A 27,320-nucleotide genomic window follows, 5' to 3' on the forward strand; every position below is an offset into this window, starting at 1 on the left:
AACCAATGAACTTTAACATAAGGCACTAGAGAAATGCAAAAAAAAGAAAGGTTGGTGTGTTTTTTATTAGCGCCCCCGGAGTCTGTGCTAAATCGGTGCACGCTGCTTTGCGATTGTAGATATTTGCTGACGAATATTTTAATTTTTAAACATTATTTCATCCCTCACATTGATATGTTAGACAAAATTATACGGCAGTGTCCAAAGGCCGGTTAGTTGGTTATTCCTAGACTTATGCCCAAATGTGCACAGAAACGACCACTGCATTGGTCGCATGCGTCGTATCTGCGCAAATCCACTAAGAATACCTAAATATTAAAAACCGGCTTAGTCTACAACAGAATAAGCAATTTCGGTATATTCATTTAATATACAGCTCGGTGGATCTGCGCAGGTTTTGTGCGGATTAGTCCCAAAACGAACGGGAGTCTATTGCAGTAAGTTACCGTCTCAAACCGCCCGTTGAGTTTGCCCGTTTGTTTAGGTCACTGCTGGCGGTTTCCTGAAGACAGGAGCGGGACCATTGAAAAAAGATGACAACAAACCGTGCTAGTCTAGCTATGGCTCATTCGCTAGCCAGTCATGTTTCTGCGATTATCATTTCCGAAACAAGTCATTTTTAAATTTGAACGACTCAGCTAGGCAAATGTGTTGATGTAGGCTAACTTTTCCCTTCATCAAACTGGTAAGCATAACGAACTTTCTCTTAGCCTTGTTTAACAGTTAGTCTACGTAGCTAATGTTAGTTGGCTAAGTTGTAAGTGTCAAGATCTGTCAACATTGTCATTTGTATTAATTGAATTCTGTGTTGAAACATTAATGATAATCGTTGTATTTAAACACGACTGACCAGTAAAGCAGTTCCATTGTTAATTTGGAAAGATTTTCAATGAAGTGGCTAGTTATAGCCAGTCATGTAGAGGGTGTTATTATAGCAAGCTGGCTAATGTTAGCTAGCGACCTGATTCCAAGTTGTGGATATGGCTTGCAAATTGTCTGATTATTGCAACATTACATTTACTTGTTTAGAACTTAACGAGCTTAGCTAGCACACTATTTATGTTAACAGTGATCGGTTTTTCACCCTTCCCGTCTCTTTAAACAGACATCAAGGCTCCGCAAACATGCCTCCTAAAAAGCATGACAAAGATGCCAAAGCGAACGTTTCCAGCTCTCTGGAGTCCGAAGACTTCAGTTTAGAAACCACAGTTCCCACCGAGGACATTTCCTCTTCAGACGAGAGAGATGGGGCGCAGAAAATCACAAGACAGTTAATTGAGAGAAAGGAGTTGCTCCACAATCTCCAGTTGTTGAAAATTGAGCTGTCGCAGAAAAATCTCATCATTGACAACCTCAAGGTGGACAATCTGACCAAGGTAAGGAGTTTTGTAGCTACATTCTCACAGAAAGATACAGATGTCTTAATGTTGCTGCTCTTACATTAAAAATAAACTAGCTACGTTTCAGAATGACCAAACTAAGTATACAGATAATACGTTTTTGTAAAAAATAAAAAAAATGCAGGTGGTGTCTTTGTCTAAGGAGTAGATACCCAGTTGATTGAAGTGTATGACAATGAACTGTCCATATTCTATGGTTTCTCAAGATAAAGCATTATTAAGGATATTTTGGACCATTCGCTGTGACAGATTAATCCTACTGTGTAGTTCCAGATGGTGCTAGGCTCCATGGTGTAAACAGGCTATATCGACCATTTGATGGTCCAGCATCATATTAATTTGACTTGACATTCCCATTTTTGTCCAGTATCTGTATATACTGTATATTGAGCAACTTCATGCATCATTCTGTGCATTGCATGCGATATGTAATAATTTTTCAGAACTACGGTTCACCACCTTGCACCAGCACATGTCTCTGAACGCCACTGACAACGCTACGAGCAGAAGGGTGGTGATCATGACATGTCCTTGTCTAACACAGATTGAAGAACTGGAGGAGAGGCTCAATGATGCCCTTCATCAGAAACAGCTCCTGGCGTTACGGCTCGACAGCCAACTCAAGCTGCAGCAGGAAGAGAGCAGGTGAGTGTGAGCTCACGGCTTGTTTTCACTTCAGCCATGTTCTCATGGTCTGGTGCAAAAAGCAACACGAAACCTATCCTTTCCCTTAATGTGGCAGCTATGTACCAAATGGCTCAACTTGGACACTGGTAGGTTTTTAATAAATCATCCAAAACCGGACATTCCTTTTTTACAAACCCGACAATACTTCTGATTTTTTGTGAGTGTTCTACTCATGGGTAATGTGAAAATGGCCTAAATGTCCTGGAAAATATTTTGATCAGTTGATGAATTCAGTTTAATTCAGCTTAATTGATGAGTTCAGTTTAATTGAAATCTTTTAACAGATTTGTCTTTGTCGAACAGGAAGCAGCAGGCTTTCAGGAAACAGGAAATGGATGGCATTTTGCTGCGTCAGAAGCAGCTGGAAGAGACCAACAGGCAGCTGAGTGAGAAAGCGGGAGACGTAAGACGCAGCCTCAGGGACCTAGAGCTGAGCGAGGGGAAGTACTGCGAGCTCAAGGACCTTCCAGAGGAAAGGCTCTCAATCCCAGAATACGTGTCTGTGAGTGTTCCATCACAGCTTCGCTTATACTGCTCTATCAGCACGGATAGGGGGACGGGCCACGGCACCGGGCTCATGGAAAGGGGGACACTATTTATTTATTTGTATTTAAAAATTTATTTGTTTATTTGAAAAGGGACAATGGACAGTTAGCAACTGCCCCAGAATTAGCTTGACAGCTAAATTTAATCTGTAGTCCCTTGGCAGGTAAAAAGCTGGTTAAGTTACAAAAAATATGTAGAAGCAGCAATTTGCAATAAGAATAGACAAGCAGTAAATTGCAAGAATGGACTGAGCTAAATCCAGGTAAGGATCCGGCACTAAAACTCAGCACCGGGGAGAGTTTGTGTAAGTTACCCTGGGTTTTTCATTGGTTTCCCTGTGGGATTCAGGTGCGGTTCTATGAGGTGGTGACTCCCCTGAGAACGCAGGTGAAGGAGCTTCAGGAGAAAAAGAACTCTCTGTCAGAAGACCTGGACAGCCACAGGAGCCAGATAAAGTCACTGATGGAGGTATGGATGAAACAGTGTCTGACATATTCCCATTTCCCACTGTCACTCAAATATACAAACACACACAAACAAGCACATGCACTCACACACACACACACACGTACGCACATATACTCACACACACATACACACACACACGGAAACACAGAGTATACCCACAAAACAGTATTTTTAAATGTGTAACATTATACAACTTAAGACCACACTTTTAATGAAACTAACAAACACTGAATGAGTTTAATTGGAAAGTGCGCCATGGTACTAGTAAGTAAAATAATAATTTTCAATCAAGAGTTTGTGACTGAATAGCTGCTATCATTTGTTTTGTTATATTATTCAGCGACCGTTTGAGTGCAGTTGGAGAGCTTTCACAGCTTCTGTGTCTGTTTTTGCTCATTTTGGTTCTGCTTCTTTCTAGAGCTATGAGGAGGAAAGAAGAATGCGCTCTGAGCTGGAGATCAGGAGTCAGCGCCTCACTCTTGAGCTGGCAGACACGAAGCAGCTCATCCAGGAGGGGGACTACAAGAGGGAGAACTACGGCAAAGTGAAACGGTGAGACCGGTGTTCCCCGTGGCACGACAGGACGGCCCTGTAGGCCGAAGCCTTGGGCAGCCTTCTGTCACAGACAGCAGAAAACGGGCTTTTCTGTGGACCTGGTTGTGTGAGGGAGGCCTGAGAGTGGACATGGGACTGGAGTAACATCACTCTCTAGCACCCACTCCTGGTCAGACCAGGCTACTGCGGACGGACAAGCCGAGAATGTGCTGCCGAGTTTGGGGTTGATAAAATATTAATAAATAAAAGAAGTATTCAAAAATAAACCAAGAAAATTTTTTGTTTTTGTCATTTTTTAATTGTTTGCTCTGTAATTTGATTTATTTATTTATTGCTTTGTGCATGTTATGCACCCGTTTGCCAATGTCACAGTGGTCTGTGAGTCAGGTGGGATTGAGGTGGTTTTAATTATGTGTTCTCCTCCTTGCTGAAGGGAACGCGATGCCTTTGAGGCAGAGCTGAGTGACCTGAGGAGGAGGCTGGAAGTCCTGGATGTAGCGCACAGCGCTCAAACCAAGGAGAGAAATGACCTGAGCAAAGAGGTGAACTTAGAAGTGATGGACTGTCTACGCTAATGCTCTACGCCCGCATTACAGTGTACTTACGGCAAACCTAACGGCACATACTTACCTTCTTTTGTACATTTGTACACAGTGTTAGAGCATATAATGAGCCAGTAACCAACCACTGTTGGGCCAGGACACCTGTGCCATGTGTGTCCTCACAGAGGTTACAGCATAAACAACAGTTTTTCTCTCTCTCACTCTGTCTCACTCTCTCTCTCTGTCTCTGTCCCTCTCTCTTTTCCCCTCTCTCTCTCTCACTCTCTCCCTCTTTCTCTCTCACACTGTCTCTCCCCCCCTCTTTCTCTCTCTCTCCACCCCCCTGCCCCCCCCTCAGGTGGCCACCCTGCAGCAGTCTGTCACTCTGCTGCAGAAGGATAAGGAGTATCTGAACCGGCAGAACATGGAGCTCAGTGTGCGCTGTGCCCACGAGGAGGACCGACTGGAGAGGTTGCAGGTTCAACTGGAGGACACCAAGAGGGCCAGGGAGGAGGCCTACGAGAAATACGTTGCGTCACGGTATGGCGGTGGTGGCGGCGGTGTGGAGGGGGGGACACAATGCCTCATGAGCAGGGAGAGGCCTAAGGCCTCAGTCCCTGGGGACACTGCTGCTGTGATTCAGAGAATGAGCGGTGGTGTGGCGGTTAGCCCTGTGGCCTCACAAGAACAGGTTCTGACTGGCCAGATCCTCTCTGTGGGGAGTTTGCGTGTTCTCCCCGTGTTCGTGTGGGTTTCCTTCAGGAATGCCAGTTTGCTCCCACTCCAAAAGACACGCATGTCAGGTTAGGTACGCTGCTGCCACTCTGGCCTCAGAACTGGAGTTGGTCCCCGGGCGCTGCACTGTGGCTGCCCACTGCTCCTAAGCAGCCAGGGTGGGTTAAATGCAGATGACAGGTTACCCCACAGGGTTCATTACAGTGCATCTTATCTCATCTCTTATGAATTTTAAGACTCTGTTCTAGGAACCCTCCCTATTTATTGGTTTTCATTCCAACCGTATTAGCAACCTCTGAGTTGTAACCAGCTGTTAATGGTTCTTGGTAAGATACTTTCTCTAGCTATGCATGCACGTCAGGACTTTTAATCTGTCAGATACAATTGCTTTCATTTTCTGTAATGTGATGTATGGTGATTGCTTATTTTTGGAAGATGTTACTTATTTAATTGTTTTAGTTGTATAGGATGACGGGCTAAATCAGTGGTGTCCTAATTGCTGAAAGCGTGATGGCTGTAACTGTAATGTAAAAAGAGCACTCTCAATGGGTCTGCAAAGCACCGCATTTAGAGCCCAGCCCCAGCTGGGACTGGCCGTTTATCTCGGCCGCCGCTCGATGGGCTGCCCACACAATGAATACATTTCATATTTTGTAATTACTGTAAACAGATCGATAACTATCATTCACAGTAACATAATTACATATTGGCCTGTATAAAGGCATGAATTGTACAGACAGTACGCTTTCTTTTTTTAACAGAGACCATTACAAAACGGAATATGAAAACAAGCTCCGCGATGAGCTGGAACAAATTCGGCTGAAAACGGGACACGAGATTGAGAGTCTTCAGAGAACGTCGAAAGAGATGTACGAGCGTGAAAACAGGTATGAATACTTGTTAGATCGATGCACATTACATTACAGTGTATAATAAGACTCCTTACCCACATATCCAAGTCCTGAAGGTTAAATTAATCTATGGGCCTAAAGTTACAAATAGTTTGACCTACTATCTCATTAAAAAAAATTAAGACTCTTTAGCATTTAAAAAAGTTACAGAAAAGGATTTATTCTTTTACAAATTAATGTATAGCTTACTGAACAAGGTTAGTGCAAAACTGGGTCAACATTGTATGTAATTTAATGAGCTGAATCTATTCAAATTCAATGAGCAGTTGTGGTACATGTCCACTAGGGGCACACTTCATCGAAAGCGTGCACATTTCTCAGAGCAGTGTGTGGCATCAACTAAGTATATTCACTCAACAGAGAAATGAATAGGAAAGTTAAAGTATGACATTAAACAGCTGAAACTTATAGCTTATAACTTTAATTACTGTGCTGATTTGATTTGTCTTTCCTGTGTGAATGCGACTAGGAACCTGCGAGAAGCGAAAGACAACGCTTTGGTGGAGAAAGACAGAGCCGTCACAGCCGAGAGGGAAGCCACTGAAAAATACAGCCAGCTCCTGGATCAGTGAGTCTGCTCGCGTTTCTCACTGTGCATTCACTGCACTTTCACGTCCACTGAAGGAGCGCCTGTAGTGCCTGACACAGGTAGCAAGCTGCAGGTGAGGTGAAGTTTTACATGCATCCTAAGACACGTAGGAAAGATTAAAAAAGTAATAAAAATAATAGCTGATAACCCCACTGTCTTCACTAAGTATTGCTGAGGAAGTTGAGTTGAAATTGAATTCTTTCATTATCCATATATGCAGGCTCACCAATAAGGGAGGGGGGGAGGGGGGTGATGGGGAAAGCGCTTCCAGGGGCCGTGTCATTGGGTAGGCTGTGTGTGCACGTTTTTATTTTTCTTAATTTAAACAACCCCCCCCCCAGTCCGCAAAGACAACTACAACCACCATCCCCCCCATTCTGTAATGCTAAGGGGTCCGGGGCTAATAGCCATGGAAGGGGGGGGGGGGGGCGGCGAATAAAATCTTGCTCAATGTCAGAGGCAGCCCTGCAGGTATACACTGTAGCAGGACAGATAGACTGTGCATGCATATAGCGGCCTCATGATGGTGCTCTTTAATGGTAGAATTGAGTATCCTTGATCTGATACGTGCTGCTTTTCCTGCGTGTGAGATGGTTTCACACTGCTAGCACCTGTCACATGTTCAAACAGCTATGTGTATAAACATATCGATTTAATATGTATGCACTTGCTAATGCATAGGATCATATGATCAGACTTCTTTGTGAACATGGGTAATAATTTATGAACATATTTGCAAGTTTTGAGATTATTAAATAAATCAAATTTAATTTATGTAATTTATATGATCCGTTTATAAACATGAAGTCTCATTTGAACATGGTAAGAGTGGTCCTTTTATTTTAAATGGGCATGTTGCTAGGCTTTAACAGTTGCGCGGACTTCATACTGTAAGCATTTACGTATGGATATATATTTGTGTATCTTAATATAATGTGATATGAAAGTGTATTGTGAAATATTTGTTTTAAATCTCAGTGCATCACGTTTTTGGCAGATGCAGATACCATGAAAGGCACAAACTTGTACAGTCTGCCGTTGATTTTTCTTTTTTAAAGAAAAGGGTTTGTGCGGTTAACAGAAGGTTTTGGCTGGCAGCTGAAGCGCAAGCTTGTGCGACCTGATGCATGACAGACCTACAGGCCGGCAGCTTCTGCTGCTGTTCATGATGCCTTCAAGAAAATGTGTCTTCTTTTGTGGCTATAACAATACGAGTGCCGTCATGGTTTGCAAGTTCTCACTAACACCTGAAAGACGGTCATCCGTGAGATGTTTACAAGGCACATTTCTCATGCAACGTTTATTCAGGCATTTGATAAACATTTAGGTCAGTTGGAAAAAATCTTATGCACTGTTACCAAATACATTGTAGGCTAATGCAACATAAAAGTCAGTAGACAGCATTTAAACATATTTGTTGTCCTTGCATTCAGACATGAAGGTTTTTTTTATTCCGCATTATTCCAAATTGGGAGAAAAGTCCTAAAGAATTTGGGCTATAACTGCATTTGTCACCCACTGCTGAAAGTTGGTCCCACTGATGCTAAACACATCCTGTGCTGTTCCATTCTACCGTGCCCACTGGATCATTGTAGGGCCCACTGGATTATTGTAGGGCCCACTTGATTATTGTAGGGCTCACAGGATCATTGTAGGGCCCACAGGATTATTATAGGGCCCACTGGATTATTGTAGGGCCCACAGGATTATTATAGGGCCCACAGGATTATTGTAGGGCTCACAGGATCATTGTAGGGCCCACAGGATTATTGTAGGGCCCACTGGATTATTGTAGGGCCCACAGGATTATTGTAGGGCCCACAGGATTATTGTAGGGCCCACTGGATTATTGTAGGGCTCACAGGATTATTATAGGGCCCACTGGATTATTATAGGGCCCACTGGATTATTGTAGGGCCCACTGGGTCATTGTAGCTGCTGTCCTGCTTTTTAGGATTATCTGGGTGTAGTTTACTGACAAAACCATTATACGTTTAGTGCTACAATGCTGTGTGACCTCCATGAAAAGTCTCTCGCATAGAAAGAATTTTTTAATACTATGTTTCGTTTCAAATTTATCACTCGTCAGAGGGTATCATATTTCTAAGTGGTATTCTACGTGTGATTATACCAAGGGAGTTCGTCAAGTACAAAGAATTTCCTGGCGTCAGTTGGTGAAAATTATTTTACTCATTTTTCTGTCATCAGAACGTGAGAGTACAAGTAAAACCGGATTTTGTTGAGTAACTTGCAGCATATTGAGGAAAACTACACTGGATGCAATATCACTTTATGGGTGTGAAAGCATTTTGGGTGGTTTCATATTGATGAAATTATGTGTCATTTTGAAGAAATGAATTGTTCTGTAGGCGGTCATAGATCACGATATGTAAGAAGGTATACATAGTAATGTCTTTTGAAGGTGTACTATTTTGGTCATTACAATCAATGCACAGCGCTGACAGTTGTAGGCAGGACAGGAAACTAACTTTTTGTCCCAAGATTCACCAGCTAATTTCACCATTTCACCAACTGCACGGCTACATATTTAGCATAGAACAGGACCTCCAAATGAAGGGTGGCTACCTACCAAAGTGGCAGGTAGAGCAGCCGAACTGCCCAGCCTCAGATCAAATCTATCAGCATTTGGCGGGTGGCTGGTGTTGATTTCCCACCCTGGTTATAGGCCTAGTGCCCCTGGCCCAGTGCTACAACAAAAACCTATCACTACTGACATCTATACTGCTGAGATGTTCTGTACGAAATCTAGAAATGTTAGTGTTTTAAAATGAGCTTTATTAAAACTAGGACATACGGCTGTACTGCCGATCATCTTCAGGACGATAGCTTTCCATTTCCGTATTAAAACGTGAGTAGGTGAATCATATCATTAATAGGAATGCACATAATTATTTTGAGCGTCTGTCTTCTTTTAAGGGAAGCTTGACACGCAACTTTGTTCGCTAGATTTCCCAGGGCGAGTTCAAATGCTTGCTGCTATCAAACTTGAAATATGAGTTTTAAGGGCTGTGTAATTGAGCCTTGAGTTAATGCCAGTGACATTCAGTTCCATCTCTTCCCAAGTCACATGCGAATTCTCACCAGAGCTTTTGTATTTTGAAACGGTAGAGCCACTTTTCTGTGGAGTTCGGTTAAACAGCCTTAAGAAGCTCTAACACGTTACTTAGAAACCGTTTACAGATCTGAAGCTTAGCAGCGGCTCATGTCTGTTACAGCTTTGACATACGCTGTTTTTAAAGAGGAATAAAACAAATATGAGCTGTATCACAGTTTACTTGCTTTAAGAAACAAAATAGCTGAAATTCCCCTGTGTCTAATCATCATAATCCACTGGTCGCCTTTATGATCTGATTTATGAATACAATCATTTGTGCATACGTACATCCATAGATGGGCATGCCCTTTGACTTGCCTGCTTATTTACTTTAGGGTGGAACAATGAAAGGGCTTTGATTCACGTGTGGAGACTTGCAGCTTCCTGCATATGCAGCTCCAACATACTGCTTATGACATCAATTTTTTACTTTTGCAAATGTCATTTTTTATTACGCAGCATAATTGAATTGGTTCTGTGCAGTGAAATTCTGTACAGTCAGTCATATGGTCAGTCGTACCGTTGGAGTCATACAGTCAGTTATACAGTCAGTCATACAGTTAGGCATAAAGTCATACAGTCAGTTATACAGTCAGTCATACAGTTAGGCATAAAGTCATACAGTCAGTTATACAGTCAGTTGTACCATTGGAGTCACACAGTCCGTCGTAGAGTCATACAGTCAGTCATACAGTCAGAGTCATACAGATCTGTGCGCTGTTTGCTGCCCTCTTAAGCTAATGAGCTAGTGGCCAGAATTCGAGCACACACCGCCAGCAGCTGCTTCCTCCAGGCCTCCCCGCTGTTGCCTCCAGTGTATCGCTCCTTCTGTGTCTGCTGTGGAGGTTACTTGTAGATGGAATGTGTAAACCATCACACTTTTGCCACAGCTAAACAAATTTCTCACATTTTGCTTAGCTTAGACATAACAGAATTTTTTTGTTTGTTTGTTTTTTTTGCCTCATATTGTTTTAATAGTGTCCGTGTTATTCTGCATGTGGCTGCCTGCTTTTGCCTGTGGTTCTGCAAGATAAAAGAATACAGCTGTTGGCATCATTATGTTATTGTGTGGTTCATTACCCCTGGTGCTCCTCCTTATGGTCACCAGTACAGCCCAACCTGCTACGCAGTGAAAGGTCTTCAGTGTGCGGTCACCAGTACAGCCCAACCTGCTACGCAGTGAAAGGTCTTCAGTGTGCGGTCACCAGTACAGCCGAAACCTGCTACGCAGTGAAAGGTCTTCAGTGTGCGGTCACCAGTACAGCCCAACCTGCTACGCAGTGAAAGGTCTTCAGTGTGCGGTCACCAGTACAGCCCAACCTGCTACGCAGTGAAAGGTCTTCAGTGTGCGGTCACCAGTACAGCCCAACCTGCTACGCAGTGAAAGGTCTTCAGTGTGCGGTCACCAGTACAGCCCAACCTGCTACGCAGTGAAAGGTCTTCAGTGTGCGGTCACCAGTACAGCCCAACCTGCTACGCAGTGAAAGGTCTTCAGTGTGCGGTCACCAGTACAGCCCAACCTGCTACGCAGTGAAAGGTCTTCAGTGTGCGGTCACCAGTACAGCCCAACCTGCTACGCAGTGAAAGGTCTTCAGTGTGCGGTCACCAGTACAGCCCAACCTGCTACGCAGTGAAAGGTCTTCAGTGTGCGGTCACCAGTACAGCCCAACCTGCTACGCAGTGAAAGGTCTTCAGTGTGCGGTCACCAGTACAGCCCAACCTGCTACGCAGTGAAAGGTCTTCAGTGTGCGGTCACCAGTACAGCCCAACCTGCTACGCAGTGAAAGGTCTTCAGTGTGCGGTCACCAGTACAGCCCAACCTGCTACGCAGTGAAAGGTCTTCAGTGTGCGGTCACCAGTACAGCCCAACCTGCTACGCAGTGAAAGGTCTTCAGTGTGCGGTCACCATATTTCCGTGTGAATGGTACAAACGTGGGAAGGAGAATTAAAGTGTGAATCTGGGCTGAAAGCAGGGCCTCTGCTGGTGTGTTTTCCATGAGGAGGTCCCTCATATGGTCAGCTCAATCAGGGCCTGATGTTGCCTTTCTTCTGGAGTGACGAACCCTTTCTGTTGACACCCCCATAAATAAACAATTCGGCAAAGTTACAGCTCTGCAATGTCCTATTCTGCTTCTGCATGAAAGACTACAAAGCAGATTCATTTACTGCTGGTGTGTGTGTGTGTCTGTGGGGATGTGTGTGTATTTGTGTGTGTGTGTGTGTATGCATATCTTTAGTATACTGATGTGATGGAGCTAACCTTCTATCCTGTGAATCACTATGACATTAAACTAGATCAAAGTCATTTCAAACTATTGTGCATTTGAATGCAAATTGCTGCCAACAGTTACGTATGTAATGTGTGTACAGCTGCAATAAGAACCAAAAAAAAAAAATAATGAGCAAGAAATAGAGAATGTAGCTTGTGCACAGTTATTAAATCTTCATTGTCCATGTTGCAGTAGTTTGCAGGCCACTGTCCTCGTGTTTGTCTCCTGTGTGAATTGTTTGTGCGTGTTTAATTAAGGCGGCAGCTTCAATTAAGAGGTACTCATTATAAATGGAATGTTGCCGGCCTGGTTAGCTGGTGAGCCCGTGCACTCAGATCACTGGTTGGTTGGTGGATGTGTGTGCGGTTTCTCAACATGAATCGTCATGTACAGTAATCTGTAATTAATTCAGCTCTTTACCTCTATGCTCTCTGTGTAGTGGTGTGTGCTAACAACCTGTTTGTCTGTATGTTTGTTTTTGATTGCGCCAAGTCCCTAAAGGTTCAAATGTTTTAAGACCGAGAAAGGTGAATATAAAATGGCTGAAACAAACAGGAGTTGCTTTAAATAAAGGTAGAACTATGGTTTAAAGAAAGTTAAACTCTATCTATCTATCTATATATATATATATATATATATATATATATATATATATATATATATATATATTTCCATATTGACCTCTTCAGTGTCATCACTTTGAGCTTAGTCTTGTTTTCAAGTGGTGGAAAAATGCTTCATTTGAATAATTTCATTTAAAATTGGCTGGAAGAAAGTGACATTTCCTTCTTATAATATGAAATGACAGAAGAGACTGGGCAGTAATAAAGAGGATCCCAGTACATGGCGGCGGTATTAAATTGCTCCATCTCCGTTCTGAATGCCTTATTTGCCCATGTCAGAGCGGAGTGGTGCCGTGTTGCTGGAGCCGCATGCCACGCATTCTCCAAGACCCGCGCTCCAGTTGTTGAGCGTGCTCGGAGTTTTTCTGCCGGGGACAGAGATCGCTCGCATTCGCACGAGGCAGCGACCACGAGCCAAAAGTGACAGATGCTCGCCTGCAGCCGAGATATTCAGAGATTTGAGGAATTGCTCTCTCTCGGCTCTATTTTGGGAAAACAACGGGGGGAAAAAAAAATACACGTTTGATGTTGTCACGTCTAAAGTCGAGGTTAGAATTTAGGATTTGATCATCGCTGGTTAAAATTGCCCGAGAAGTATTCGGAGAATTAATGGAGTATCCCGTTCATAGCCATCACAGGGGGTAAACCGCACAAGCTGAGGTTCAGCTAGTTTGGGTTCAAAGTTTGATCGGGAGTCAGTGATTTATAGCACAGAAAACACAGCTTTAAATTTTAATTCTAATGTCTCCAACTAGTCAAGAGAATATCCAAGTGGTTTGGTTATCCTGGAGTTAAAAATATTAGATTTAATTTAAGGCTTTTAATTGTGAACAATGGTGATTTTTGGATTATAGCGATTTTAGGATTACTTGGGCTGACTAAGTAAATCTGCTATAGCATGAAGTCAGTGTGCAGAAACACGCAGATGCGCTCAGTCTTGGTACACACCGATGGCAGTCCTTGGATTTGCCAAAAAAAAAAAAAAAAAAACTATTTTGTCACATTTTCATGCAATTTTTCCCCACACCCCTGAAAACCTAAAGTGTTATGAAAACATCGTTTGTCAACCCCTAATTAGAGAACTGGTCTGGTCCTAATAATCTTTTTTGGAATATTTTTTGGAAGAATCAAGAGATTGATGAAAACAAATTAATGAAGCTTGTCCTGTTTAATTGCCAAGTTTTTCCAAGCCTCTGTTACAGAAGCATTTTCCAGTTTTTAACGATTTCTGTATATATGCAGTATATTTCATATCTTATAGAAGAAATGTGCGTGGGAACAGGTTTAAATTGCCTTTGATTAGCCCTACCCTGATTTAGCTCATGTTTCCATTTTTTAAATTTTATTATTGATATATTTATTGATTTATTTATATTTTATGTTTTAAGAAATTGTATTTGTTCTGGTAGCGATACGTAAGATGATCTCATTTCACAGTTTTTTGATAAATAAATGTTGTAAGAAAGAAGCTGGGCTAATTTTAGGTGCGATTAGCAGGCTCCGATACGCTGTAGCAGCCTGTGGGGTGTCTCGTCTTTCCAGGTTCAGACAGCTTCAGCTCGGGACAGACAGCCGGGTGGCAGAGTTGCTCAATCAAGTGAAACTGAAGTCCTTTGAAGTGGAGCGCGCTCAGATGGTGCTGGAGGAAACGTCCAAGAACCTCAGCCAGTGCCAGACAGAGTGTGAGAAGCAGCAGAGAAAACTGGAGGCAAGAGTGGCTTATTTTGGAAACAGATTTCCTGTGAAGTCAAAACCAAAAATGACAAACATAAAAGGCAACGATCAGACTGCTGTCATTCTGTCCCTGGTGTTTTATTTTCACTTTGAAAGAGTGGTGTGTGTGTGTGTGTGTGCGCGAGCATGCATGCGAGCATGCATGCGTGCTTGTGTGTGTGTGTGTGCGTTTTCAACCCTTAATCTAAATCTCCTTCTTCAGTAATTGTGTAATAGCAGGTGTCTTTGGGCAGATCCAGGCTTATGTTTCTTTAAGCGGAGATGTGGGAGATCTTAGTGTTCATATTTTCCCATTCATCTCCGCTGTAAATCCCTGCCACATATAAACTGAGGTGTTTTGATGAACCCAGTAAAAGATCCCCACAGAGGGAACCTCTCCCTTCAACAGTGTGTAGCAAAACATACCTGACTGTGCAACAAAACAAACTGCAGTCTTTTCTTTGAATTTTAAACGAAATATACTTGTGTGAAAGGAAAGCCTTAGGGTCATTCTGCTTATGAAACCTGAAGAATGTCAACAAAAGACAGAATTGACATAAAAGTGTTGCAGTCCTTCATGTCTGGTGTATTCGTAGTAAGGATGGGATGATTAGGACGACTGCGTCAATATGCATTACACTGCAGGCAGTAATTGCTCAGGAGTGTCGTGGATATTGGTGGAAAAAAAAAAACACAATGGAAATGGTAAGTGCGTTTTTTTTGAAGTCTCTGTCGTTTTCACTGACAGGTCCTGACGAAGGAGTTTTACGGCCTTCAGACGTCATCGGAGAAGCGCGTCACTGAGCTGCAAGCGCAGAACGCGGAGCTGCGGGCCCGCCTGGAGACCTACGAGCGGCTGGAGCAGGAGCTCGATGATGTCACCATGCAGGCGGCGGAGCGTAGGTCGCCGGTGTAATGGAAACCTGTTAGTCACTCGCGTGATGCTATCGTGTTTTCATTCACAACCCCAACGGTTCCCATGGAAGCCAGCGCAGTCTTGACAGGGGTTTGTGTGTGTGTGTGTGTGGGTTAAGAGCTCTTTTTTTTGGAAGGGGGAGGAGGTCGGTTGGCCCCCCATGGGCCACTTCCTGTAACGTTAATGTAACTGTACTCCCCACATACAGTAACGTGCAGTTGTACAGGGACCATGTTTCCTCAGTGTCACGCACTACTGTGCTGTTTATTCAATAAAATCCATTTATTCAGTTAAGTCTTGTCAGCAGTCACGGCTGCTCACTCTTTTTTGTTGTCCTCTCTAAAATTGAACTTTTGTGTGTTTGAACGCTTTTGTTTACAGTAGAGAATGAAGATGAGGCAGAGAGAGTTCTTTTCTCATACGGCTACGGGGCCAACGTTCCCACCACGGCCAAAAGACGTTTAAAGCAAAGGTAGGATGTGATCGCTTCGCATCCCTGGGCCCGCAGAAACACAACTTATGTGCACGGTGTTGTAGTGTTTACGTGCAGTGTTGTTGTGTTTGTGTGCCTAGCATTGTTGTGTTAATGTGCGCAGTGTCATGTTTATGTTGTGTTTATGCGTGCAGCGTTGTTGTGTTTATGTTGTGTTTGTGTGCACAGTGTTGTTATGTTGTGTTTGTGCAGTTTTGTTGTGTTGTGCGCAGTGTTGTGTGTTATGTTGTGTTGTGTGCGCAGTTTGGTGTTATGTTGTGTTTGTGCATGTTTATGTTGTGTTTGTGTGGCATCATTGGTATGTGTGTTGTGAGGTTGTTGTGTTTATGTTGTGCTTGTGTGCACAGCATTGTGTTTGTGTTGTGTTTCTGTGCGCAGCATTGTGTTTATGTTGTGTTTGTGTGCACAGCATTGTGTTTGTGTTGTGTTTGTGTGTGCAGCATTGTGTTTATGTTGTGCTTGTGTGCGCAGCATTGTGTTATTTTGTGTTTGTGTGCGCAGCATTGTGTTTATGTTGTGTTTGTGTGCACAGTGTTGTGTTTGTGTGCGCAGTATTGTTGTGTTTGTGTTGTGTTTCTGTGCGCAGCGTTGTGTTTATGTTGTGTTTGTGTGCGCAGCGTTCACCTTGCTCGGAGGCTACTGCAGCTGGAGAAGCAGAACACCCTGCTGAGGAGAGACCTGGAGAGACAGACGGCTCACGTGGGACAGATCTCTGAAGAGGTATCTCTCCCCACTAGAGGATGTTATGTGTCATAAGAGGATAAAGCTGAGCAGGTCTGCACACGCACCCTGTGCAGGTACAGTACTCTCATATCCCTCAGATAAGCCCGTAGCCAAATGAGCGGAGAGTTAGGACCTGTTTTTCAATAATACTCTATGATCACCCCTGTTATTACCATCACAGGTACTGATGATGTCATTTGGTGATTACATAGGGGGGGGGGCACCGCATGGCAAGCCTCTTTTTCTTTTCGTATGATTAATCGTTACTTTGCACACCACGAGGCTAAAGTGGCGTGCTGGGGAGGGATGGAAGCCGTAATTACGAGTTTAAAGGGCTTAAAACACCCATAGAAGCCTCAAATGAAACCGTCTGTCTTTCAGTTGCGATTGCTCACGACGCACAGGCGTGTTCGAGGAGCCCGCCGGCACAGCTGTGGAACGCTTCACACGGCTCACATGTCGATGTATGTGTACGCCGCCGCGTGAGGGCGGCAGAACGCGAAAGGGAAGTCCTCTTGACCAATCGGAAGTCCGTATAAACACTGCTGGTGACCCGAAGGGCGGGTCCCTCCCAGAGCGGGCGGGCCCCTCGGCCCTTGGGTTTGATTGACGGCTCGGCTCGCGGTGAAAGCGGGAGGAGCTCATGTTTTCCTTTCCGGCAGACCTCTCTGTGTGACGGCTGTCACGTCAACCAGCTACGCCAGTCTCCCGCACAACCCGCTGGATCGGAGAGCCCCACCCAGGTGGTGTTTGGGTCTGAGCGTCGCCCGAGCCAGCGATCGCGATGCTTTGAGTGAGTTTGGATCTGAACATCACCCGAGCCAGTGATCGCGATGCTCTGAGCGTGTTTGGGTCTGAACATCGCCCGAGCCAGCGATCGCGATGCTTTGTGCAGGGGCTAGATTTGTTTTCCTGAAAAGTGTCTGGAAATGACAAATGAACAAGCCCTGCTTCAGATGCACTGCAACACTGCTGTGTTCTCGTAGCATTTGTGTGGTCCGCTGTGCACACACCCACCCAGGCCAGGAGTGATCTCTGCTTAATAACACTCAACAAACCGGGCGTGGCGTGGGGGGGGGGTTTCGGTTGTTTAAAAAAAAAAAAAAAAGATGAAGTAAATGAAAACATTCTCTTCCTTTGGTTCGTGTCTTCACTGATTTGCATGAGAAACGGTAGCTGCAAAGCGGAGGGAAAGGTGCAGGTCATGCGTGGGATAACTGTACATAATGACTGATTCTCTGTAGATTTCTTAAGAATGCAAAAACTGGTTCTGTGGCTGTGTGTGATGGTGGGGCAGATTAAATGGTCGGTTGTATAGGTGTGCTGCTTGGTTTACAGACACACGTGGTGCAGCTTGATGTTTGCAGGGACCTGGAGTGGTCCTTAATTAAAATATTCAGCTAGTTCACCAATTGCTCATTATTACTGACTACTTGTTGAACTCAAATCTGTATCCAGGCCCCGATGCTCTCTTGCAAAGACTACAGCAGCTCTTTCCTGGCTGGCCTCCATGGTATGACAGCACAAGCAGGAAGGCCAGCCAGAAAAGTAATAGTAATAGTAGCCTGACCTGTAGCTCTTCAGCTTGACCTGCCCACAATTCTCTGAGACGCCTAATTGGGTCATCTCTCGTATGCCTCCTCTGGATACCAACAGGTGCCCGTATGAAATTGGACGCTTGGTGGCATAGTTCACAAATCGCCAGGACAGTCTGAGAAATGACTGGTGTGAGCCCTCACTGAGCTGTAGCATAAACTCATTAAGACCTGCCAGGCTACTGGATGGACATGGACGGCTTGGTCCTCCTAGAGGTAGGGAGGGTTTGTGTGGGTTACCACCACTGAGCTCCTTCCCAGAATGCATCTGTGAGAGGCAGCCTCTGGGTCTCGATCGCTGCTGGATCTCGTGCGCTTGCAGTGGTGGAAATGGCTCATGGCATGTGGGAAAAGAACCCGAAAAATGCGCACGCTCTTCCAGTGCAGCTGAACACGCGCATGCTGCGTGTGAAGCCCCGTGGTGCTGTGGTGGTAAATTGCATTGCGTTGCATTGCATTACATTACAGGCATTTAGCAGACGCTCTTATCCAGAGCGACTTACACAACCTTTTGCACAGTGTCCATTTATACACCTGGAGATATATTGAAGCAATAGCAGTAGCAGTGTCCTACCCAGGAATCAAACCTGTGACCTTTGGGTTATGAGACCAGCTCCTTGCCCTTTATACTACACTGCCGCCCAGTGATGGCTCTGTCACCTGACGTGCTGCTGTGTTTGGCCCAGTCATTTATGCTTGCAGCAGGATTCTGAACAGTACATTTTCAGCCAATGGCACGTTGTTGGGTTTTATTTTTCAGCTGGAAGCGGCCAATCAGCTCCTGCAGCAAGCTCAGCAGCCGTACAGCTACCTCATAGACACGGTGCAGCAGAGGGACGGCCAGATCGCGGCCCTGAGAAAGCAGGTCGGCCAGCTGGAGGAGGACGTCAGGTACCGCGCTGCGCTCACACCGCTGTGTGTTAATCTAACTACCCGAGAGAACTGTGTGCCAGTCTAGAGAAGGCCGGACCCCCACATCGCTGATGCACAGGAGAAAAACCTGAGAAAACGTAGACCCTAGAAAACTTTAATTTGGTGTTCCTGGTGCACTTCACACCAGCCAGCGGGAATACAGTGGCATACACACACACATACACACACACACACACACACACACACACACACACACATACACTTACACTTGTGCTAAGATTCCATAAATAATCGCTCAGCAACTGTGTTCCCATACTTGGACCCAAGTATGCAAAATGTATGCACAAGTTTCCTCTTGCAGCCTGCTTGTGAAGTCATCCTCGGGGTACAAACCAGTTTCTCAGAAAAATAAACTTAAATCACCTCTTTAAAAAGTCTTGGGATCGGGCCACTGGGACAGTTCATGACAGGACAAGAACTAGGATTTATTCAGAACTGCCGATGGGTGCATCTGGGAAGGCTGTGCTGGCGACTGGCAAAGCAGCTGTGTGCCGTGCTCAGTCAGCCAGAGAGTCTGTTTCTGTTAAACGAACTTCATTTACATGCGGCAATAACACCGCGAAGAGCGACGGTGTCGCGTCCTTTAGAGCCAGAAAATTTCCGTTTGCCTCACTCGCGGTCAAATACCCAGTCGCCCCCCGCAGGTGGGGCAGATAGAGCGGAAGTGAAGCTCGCAGCCCTTGGTTTTGTTTTTGGCAGGAGTCTGAAGCGAGAGAACACGGCCCTGCAGCAGGTGAAGAACAACATGGCCGCCGATCTGGAGCGACTGCTCAATCACAGGGAGGTAATTCTCACACATCGCTCCACTACCCAGCCCTGCGAACATCTCAGCCGTCACCACAGATTATGCATGTGATTGTCTTCATGGCCCATCGCTTAATATTTGAAAAAGAAGCTGAGCTCTGAAGAAGGCATCTTTTTGGACGTGACGACCACATTCCATGACACTGGCCGTTCGAAAACAGGCACATACTTTTTTTTTTTTTGGCAATGTCCAACCATGCACACTTTCCTCATATAGCAGGGCAGGCACTTGAGTTTTTTAATCCCCGTTCAACCCCTCCACCCCACCCCCATGATCCATGATGTTATTCTGGGTACATTCAGTATTTATTTCACTTTTGCTTGTTATCCATAAAGGTTAGTGGCCGTTTTTCCCCACAACAGAAACAACAGATGATGTCACACAACTGCATTCTTCAAATCATAAAATGTACTTTTCAAAGTGAGCAGCTTTTTGGTGTCATTATCGAGGACACCTTGCTTTGTCGTTTGCACATCTTCAAGGCGATTACAAAAAGCAAAGCCTGACAATAAAAAACACAACCAATTAGTCCACCTGGATTTAGGCAGGTGGAGGTAGTGCAGGCTTATCATGTCCCTGGGGAATTTTTAATGCACCGTTTCTTTATTGGAAACAAGGAAAACTAGTAGTAGGGTGACGTAATTGGCAATTAACCTTGCTGAAATGTTTCATGTGTCGGCTAGCCACTTCACTTGTCAGCGAGTGACAATGTCTTTTAAAGCCTCCGTTTGACATCTCATTATTAATCCTGCTCTTGATTTTTGCCGTCAATAGCAGCACTTTCTCCGGCCCAGTAACAGAGTAAGGTGTCACTTCAGCTGGTGAGGATTTGGAGACGTGGTAAAGGTGTGACCGTGCACTGGCCAATCAGAACTCTTTCCAAATTCCCTTTAAATTAACGGTTGCGTCAAGTAGCTTTATTTTCAGTTTTGTGTGTAGCTATCGGAAATGGCATAATAGCCTCTTGCTTTCGCATAATTAGTACATTGTGGTTTCATTACCACATAACACCCCCCCCCCACCGCCATACAGTTTTCCAGCTAGCCAACACAAATTTATGCAAAAGTAAATAGTTAAATATTATTTATTTTTAAATTGTAAGACAACTTCAACTTTAATTACACGCACACACATGCACATTACAGTAGCTGCATAGTTTTTTGGGAGTTGCTCTTTCCGATTTGATTGTAAGATTTTGTACTTTATTCAGTCAGAGAAGAAGAAAATGAAAGCTACATACAGTGTTTAAGGAGTATGATAATTTAATTTTCTTTTTTGTATTTCAGGATTTTTTAGTTTAATTAATACAATATGGTATCAGTGTGAGTTTTTTTTTCTTCTCCACTGTATGAATTCCCACCAAAGACTGCTAACATCTGCCATTTCCCCCACTGTGTATAAGCAGCAAAGACATTAATCTGTACAGTTCATCTGGAGCTGACATACATAATACAGCCTAGCATGTGTTTGCGTGACCCATCCAATTCAGCATTAAAATTTTAAAAAGAAGTTGGTCACTGCATGAATAGCCTGAAGGGGTGGAAAGACCGGAAATTGGTGAGATTTGACTGTGTGAACTGTCCCTTTCTGACACTGCCCTCAGATCTAACTTGCCACTCAAGTTTTTCAAGTTATGCGCAACCGTTAAGCTAAATTTAATGTATTTGAAACAACCTTCAGACACATTTTATTGGCAAATAAAAGTTTTTTTTTTTAAGACAACCTGTACTGTACTCGCCTGGACATGAACAGGCGTGTTCACGGTGCGGTATCGTATTAAAGATAATTGCTTTAACAAATGCACAGTGACTGTGCTAGTACTTAAAATGCACACGTGAATTAATTACAGTTTGTCTTGGTAGTCATGATTTCGGATTCTTCCCTGACGAGATTAAACATCTTTGATTTGTATTAAATGTACTACTGACAACTGTTTTAGGTTCAGCAAGGGCGGGTCTTGGATCACTTTATAATGTCTAATTGTTATATGGGTTATAGTTGAATGGGGAAGAGTGCAAGGAAACAGTTGAATGGGGAAGAGTGCAGGAAAAAACCCCTGCAGAAAAAAACCCAAAGTAAAGATGGTGTGATCCATCTTTCTGAGAAGTCATTCCAGTTGGCAGAGTATTATATTCCTAGTTTTATCAAAAGGCTCCCATTATGCTATTAGAGATAGTTTACTTTCTGGGTTTTTAAAAAAAAAAATTTTTTTTTAAAACATTATTTCCGTTTTAGTGCACGTTTTCAGTTGGGCCAGACATTGGAATGGCCTGTTCTCCTTATGTTATGTTAAGAGCCTCTAAATAGGCCTACATAAATGCTGCTTATGAGTTGCTTGAAATGTATTTTCTAGCTTTAGACCACAAACGACCGAATGCCCCTGTAACGTGCTCCTGTGAAAGTGAAGCCTCGGTCACATCTCCAGTTCATACTGCTCGTTGCTGTGCACAGCTAGTGAGCACCCTTCCAAAACGTATAGCCCAAAGAATTGGAAATGATTTTTTATGTAAGGGTAATTTGGCCATGATTTTTCTGTACTTTTACCAAATTCTTGAATTAATGGGAAAGGGTTTGGAGTCTGTCAGTGTAGTGTAAGAGCATCGGTGACTGGTTTATTTATTTATTTTCTTTGACTCAGCAGTGTGGGCTGACAGGTATTTGCTTTGTCAAATGGAGAAGCTTTACCGAAACAAAGGGCTCTCCTAGGCGTGACCCGCGGAGCGCTCAGAAGTGTCACTGGCCGTGGGAGGTACAATTAATTTGTGCATGAACGTCCTAAAACTTTCTCAACATTTTTTGAGCTGCACAAAGAGCGATTTCCCAACAGCAGCCCGCGCGTAGCCGTGGGTGGTGAGCCGTCCGCTTTGTCCGGACGTCACGTTTCGCCCGCTCTTCAAACACACGTGTGCACACTCGCCTTTCCCCCGTTTCGACAGGCATGGGGAATTATGCAACGCGCATTAATCCCTCTTTCTGACGTACAGTACGGCGATTTCTAAAGGTCTGTCATGGGCTTACATGTATGTGAAAGGGAGAGTAAAATAGAGAGGGAGGGAGAGAGAGAGAGAGAGAGAGAGAGTGCCACTACAGAAAAGCGGCTGATCTGAAGTCGCTTTGTAAACACACAAAGGCCGGAATTAAATAAGAGTGTTTGCTCAAACGATGCCGCGATACGTCTGAGCTGGCGCCCACGACACCGAGCGAAAGAATGGGCCACGTTATAAGGCCCTGCATTTAAGACCATTATATATATATATATATAAGACCGTAGCATTTTCCATATAAACTCCAAAGGAAATGTGTTCTCCACAGGAGAAACAGGTTCTTCAGGTCGGGGTGTTTCCATGGTTGCGTTGTCTGGCTCCAGCGATAACAGTACACAAGATTCCATCCTGCACGTCAAGATGAGGTTTCTGGCTAATGAGATTAAAGGGTTTTTTATTTTCTCTTTTTCCCCATGGATGATTTCTTTGTGCCATGGCTGGGGTGTAAGGCAGTGGCAGTGCATCAGGTTAAGAAATACAAAATGTAACCCCCATTTTAGGAGGAGCCATTTGCCACAGCACGTTATAGAAAATTAAAGCACAAGTTGTCTGAGAACTGATCTAACTGAATGAAGTTAGTATGTTATGTTTATTCTATACCTGTTTCTGATATAATATGGCATTAAGAGAGTAAACCATCTCTCATTAGGCATTAACACTTCTAATGAAAAACAATTAATAGCTCTTCCTAATTCAGGAATTGCTATTAAGGTTAGAATGAAACCCAGCACACACAGGTGTGCTCCAGGGTTGGGATCTCCTGGTGTAATGTTCAAGCTTTAGAGCACATCATACAGATTGTGCAAGTTTGCTCTTGTATACTCATAGAAATGATTATTGTCTCATATATATGATTATATACCGGTTCAGGGTTCATTAGGGAGCAGATGAAAGATGTGCAGTTTAAACTGTTTTCCATGTGCTACGTATGAATGTATGTATAATAGTAATAATAATAATAATGGGAGCAAGAATTTGTCTTTATCAGCAGCCAACCTGGAATCGAATGAAAAGGTGTAAGGAAGTGAGGGATGAGTGGAGAAAAGCATAAACACTGGATCAGGATCACGATTCAGTGGGTGCAAGATGGTCTAGATCGTGGCACAGCTCAGAAAGCCAACTCTGACTTTTTTGTTCTGTGGGGCTTTTGTGTGCTCTATAAACAGAAAAATACAGCCATTTGCCACATCTATAGATCTAACCTGTGAACCAGAAATATATAAAAACCGAAAATTTGTAATTGTTAATTAATAATGGTTCCAAATGATAAATTCATTATATTTATAATTTGGAAATTGACATGTCCTAGGGGAGAACAGCTTAAGTTTCTAATGTTACTCTACTGAGTCGAGCCGATCCGATTCTACCCTTGAAATGTGTTACCCTTGTTAAACGGCAACTACTAGATCCGCTATTTGAAGGCACCGACCAACTGCTGATCTTCGCGAAAAAGATTAATATGAATTCGGCAGTAGGACGTCTCTCAGTCGCATTATTTTAAACTCACCATTTATCCTTACAATTCCTACCTGTGCCATACATTTGTGAAGAAGCATTCCAACTAAATCATATTGTGTCGGCTTGTACAGTAATATAATGAATATAAAACTTTTTTTTAACTGCCCAAGTTCTTTAAAACTACGCTGGGTTGCCACACACAAGTTGTTAACGTTAAAAAACCGCAGAACTCTTTATATGAATGGAAGCGTAGATAACCCGGTTATAATATAGCGAGCTATTTTCATCTCGGCATTCTCTCGACGCTTCCCTCTGGCATCGTCTTTGCCGACTTCACAACTTCCAGCGGCATGCTGGGATAAAGTATGCGGTCCGCGCAGACAGCTGCTCTGCAGTTGAGCTTTTTTACATGCCAGCGCATATGGCCGTGGGTGATAAATAGAAATATTAAATGACCCGGAGCCCAGACTCTGACCGCTGAAGCGGAGACTGCATGTACACGGAAGATGCCCACGCGCTTCGGAAAGCGCGGTTTCTGAGGAATGCGTTACAAAAAAACGGCAAAATCTGGTTTTTTTTTCTCCCTGCTGTCTTGCTAGGGGCCTTTACCTAGTTTTCCTTGTTAAATACGCAATGTTTAATAGTACTTTCTCAAAACTCATGGCACGTGTGGAAGCCAAGGTTGTTCTGTAAGAAGTGAATATAGTTGCCTTTTAAAAACTTGAGTCCTTCTTTGGTGTATATTAAGATGAAGACAGATTGTTATTTGCAGTTATGTAGGCCAGCACACAGGACTGTGATTACAAACTGAAACACTTATGACTAATAACAGGTGCTGAACTCTGGGAGAGGGTATGTCCACCAGTTGACCGTGACTCCCACACTTTTTTAAAAAGGCTACTCCGTCTTTCAATGCTTGTGATTTACTGAAAGGATGAATGTTCAAAGTGAGCTGTTGATTTTAGACGTGAGCTGAACTGAAAGACATCGACGTGTTGAAGTTTACGTGGAGCCATGAAGTGTACAGGCCCGTGTAGGCGGCTACTTTTGGGCAATGCGCTAATGCGTAGAGAGCCAGGGAGGGCTCTCTACGGAGGGCAAGTGAGCTAACCTGAAACGCTTTTCAGGTTAAACCTGGTGCACAGTAAAATACTGTATAAAAAGAAACTCTTACAGAGTATATATGGTCCCCATTGGACTCATGTGTACTCTGTTAGAGTGGAATTAACAGCGGACATTTTACTGTGTACAGCTAGCCAGTGTGGCAAGATTAAATGATCGAGGTTGAGTTATGTGTACAGCTAAAAGCCAATATGGCGAGATTAGATGATTGGGGTTGAGTTATTTATACAGCTAGAAGCCAGAATGGCGATATTAGATGATTGGGGTTGAGTTATTTATACAGCTAGAAGCCAGAATGGCAAGATTAGATGATCGGGGTTGAGTTGTTTGTACAGCTAGAAGCCAGAATGGAAAGATTAGATGATCGGGGTTGAGTTGTTTGTACAGCTAGAAGCCAGAATGGCAAGATTAGATGATCGGGGTTGAGTTGTTTGTACAGCTAGAAGCCAGAATGGCAAGATTAAATGATAGGGGTTGAGTTGTGTGTACAGCTAGAAGCCAGAATGTGGCCATGACCCATCAATGGTGTACATCAAGCTTGAATTGTGAAGGAACAGAAACAATAGTCGTTTGAGATAAGATGCCAATAAAGAGAAAGACCGGCAGGTAGGAATGTAGATAAGTAAAGGTAGTCTGAGCTGCAGCAGGGACGGGCAGCTTATCAAGCCCATTCTGTCTGTCTGTACTGCACTGCATTACCTCCAGTGGCCACCCATTGTCTGTGCTTTTCAGGAACTGTCTGTTATGAAACAAGTCCTCATAAGCATGCACTCGGGGCAGAACGGAGGGGCCGCCCCTCCCCCCCGCCCGGAGGCCGCGAGCGGAACTGCGGTTTACGCGCCCAGAGGGACCGGCCTCGGGACCGAGGACGAGGAGCACGGGCCCAAACCCAAACCCACCGTGTTTGTGAGTGAATTATCCGTCTTATGCGCTTAAAAAATCTACTTTTACACATTAAGTAAAGATGTTCCGTTTGATGAACACTGAGTGTGACCAGGCACGTGGCGCAGTCCGTATACGAGGCGATTCCTCCAGTCTATACCAATCCCAGTCCTCCAGTCTATACCAATCCCAAATTCAGTGCCCGCCATGACACTTTCTCTCTGGTCCGTTCTCAATCTGTTACTCCCTCTGCTTTCTACTTGTCTGAACAAAGCACACAAAATAAACACAAAAGTCAAGTGGAAGGGGGAGGGGGGGGGGAATAAAAAAAGCCTGAGAAAGCTGAAAGACTGTTGGGTTGAATCAGATATGAATGCGGGCAGTAGCTGTGTTCCAGGTTCGACAGCTGAAACTGGACAGCATTCAGGAGCTCTAACGTAGGCTTTCCAGACTGACGTCAACAGTAGCGAGAGAAGCCACAGCAGTTGTCCAATTATGTTTTAAGCTGCACTCTTAGTGTGGCACAGTGGGCCTTGCACATTGTTAGGGTATCTGGGAAAATAAACTGTACATACTTTGCTGGTCTTCCCTTATTTTCATTGTTGTTTCATGAAAATCGTTGTCTCTTTCTTTTTCCAGACTAATAAAGAAGTCCCGGAGTGGTATAAGAAACTAAAACAAAGGACCAAATGACATTTAGTGAGCAGCAGTGTTAGTAATGTGTGCTGTGATTTTGTAATATGATTTGTGTGAAATGTAGAGTAGTTGCCATTCTTCTGAGGATTGTACCAAAACATTTTTTGTATTTATTTTATACAGCTGATGTATAGCATGTATCATTTTAAATACATTTTGTATATTTTTACCCAAATTTTGTGGTCAGATTGAGGTGTGTAAAATGTTTTCAAGAAATGCATTTTGTATGTGTAAAAAATAAAACTAACAGGAAATCCACTTCCTTTATTTTTAAACGTTTTAACTGTTCAGTTCTCAACACCTGCTCCTTAGCCTCAGATCTGATCGCTTTCAGCATTGCAACTGGGTTGCGTTATTATTTAGAGCACTCCTATGGACAAGGCAGTGTTCTCTGCCAAATCTTTGAACGCTGTCGGGATGTCTACAATAACGTACAAGGTTCAAAACGGTTGTGCGTGTATTAACTTTCCTTCAGGCGCATATCGTGCGCGTCCCACAT

The 27,320-nt window shown here is 43.8% G+C and overlaps 1 protein-coding gene across 3 annotated transcripts; it reads left to right on the forward strand.

The window, feature by feature from the left end:
- Positions 1 to 65: 65 nt before the first annotated feature.
- pibf1 (progesterone immunomodulatory binding factor 1) lies at positions 66 to 27,079 on the forward strand. Of its 3 annotated transcripts, none has more exons than XM_064309848.1 (18): positions 66 to 685; positions 1,106 to 1,376; positions 1,945 to 2,045; positions 2,391 to 2,589; positions 2,982 to 3,101; positions 3,520 to 3,653; positions 4,090 to 4,198; positions 4,557 to 4,738; positions 5,695 to 5,820; positions 6,314 to 6,412; positions 13,984 to 14,149; positions 14,903 to 15,053; positions 15,452 to 15,542; positions 16,181 to 16,283; positions 18,642 to 18,772; positions 19,514 to 19,598; positions 25,976 to 26,149; positions 26,765 to 27,079. In XM_064309848.1, exons 2-18 carry the CDS (start codon positions 1,125 to 1,127, stop codon positions 26,816 to 26,818), a joined length of 2,277 nt encoding a protein of 758 aa, XP_064165918.1. In that variant the 5' UTR covers positions 66 to 685; positions 1,106 to 1,124; the 3' UTR covers positions 26,819 to 27,079. The 3 variants fall into 3 exon arrangements, with proteins under 3 accessions (XP_064165918.1, XP_064165920.1, XP_064165919.1); XM_064309850.1 differs by having other exon boundaries at positions 15,455 to 15,542; XM_064309849.1 differs by having other exon boundaries at positions 66 to 437.
- The last annotated feature ends 241 nt before the right edge of the window (positions 27,080 to 27,320 follow it).

Source organism: Anguilla rostrata, chromosome 15, assembly GCF_018555375.3.
Source record: "Anguilla rostrata isolate EN2019 chromosome 15, ASM1855537v3, whole genome shotgun sequence".
NCBI classification, from domain to species: domain Eukaryota; kingdom Metazoa; phylum Chordata; class Actinopteri; order Anguilliformes; family Anguillidae; genus Anguilla; species Anguilla rostrata.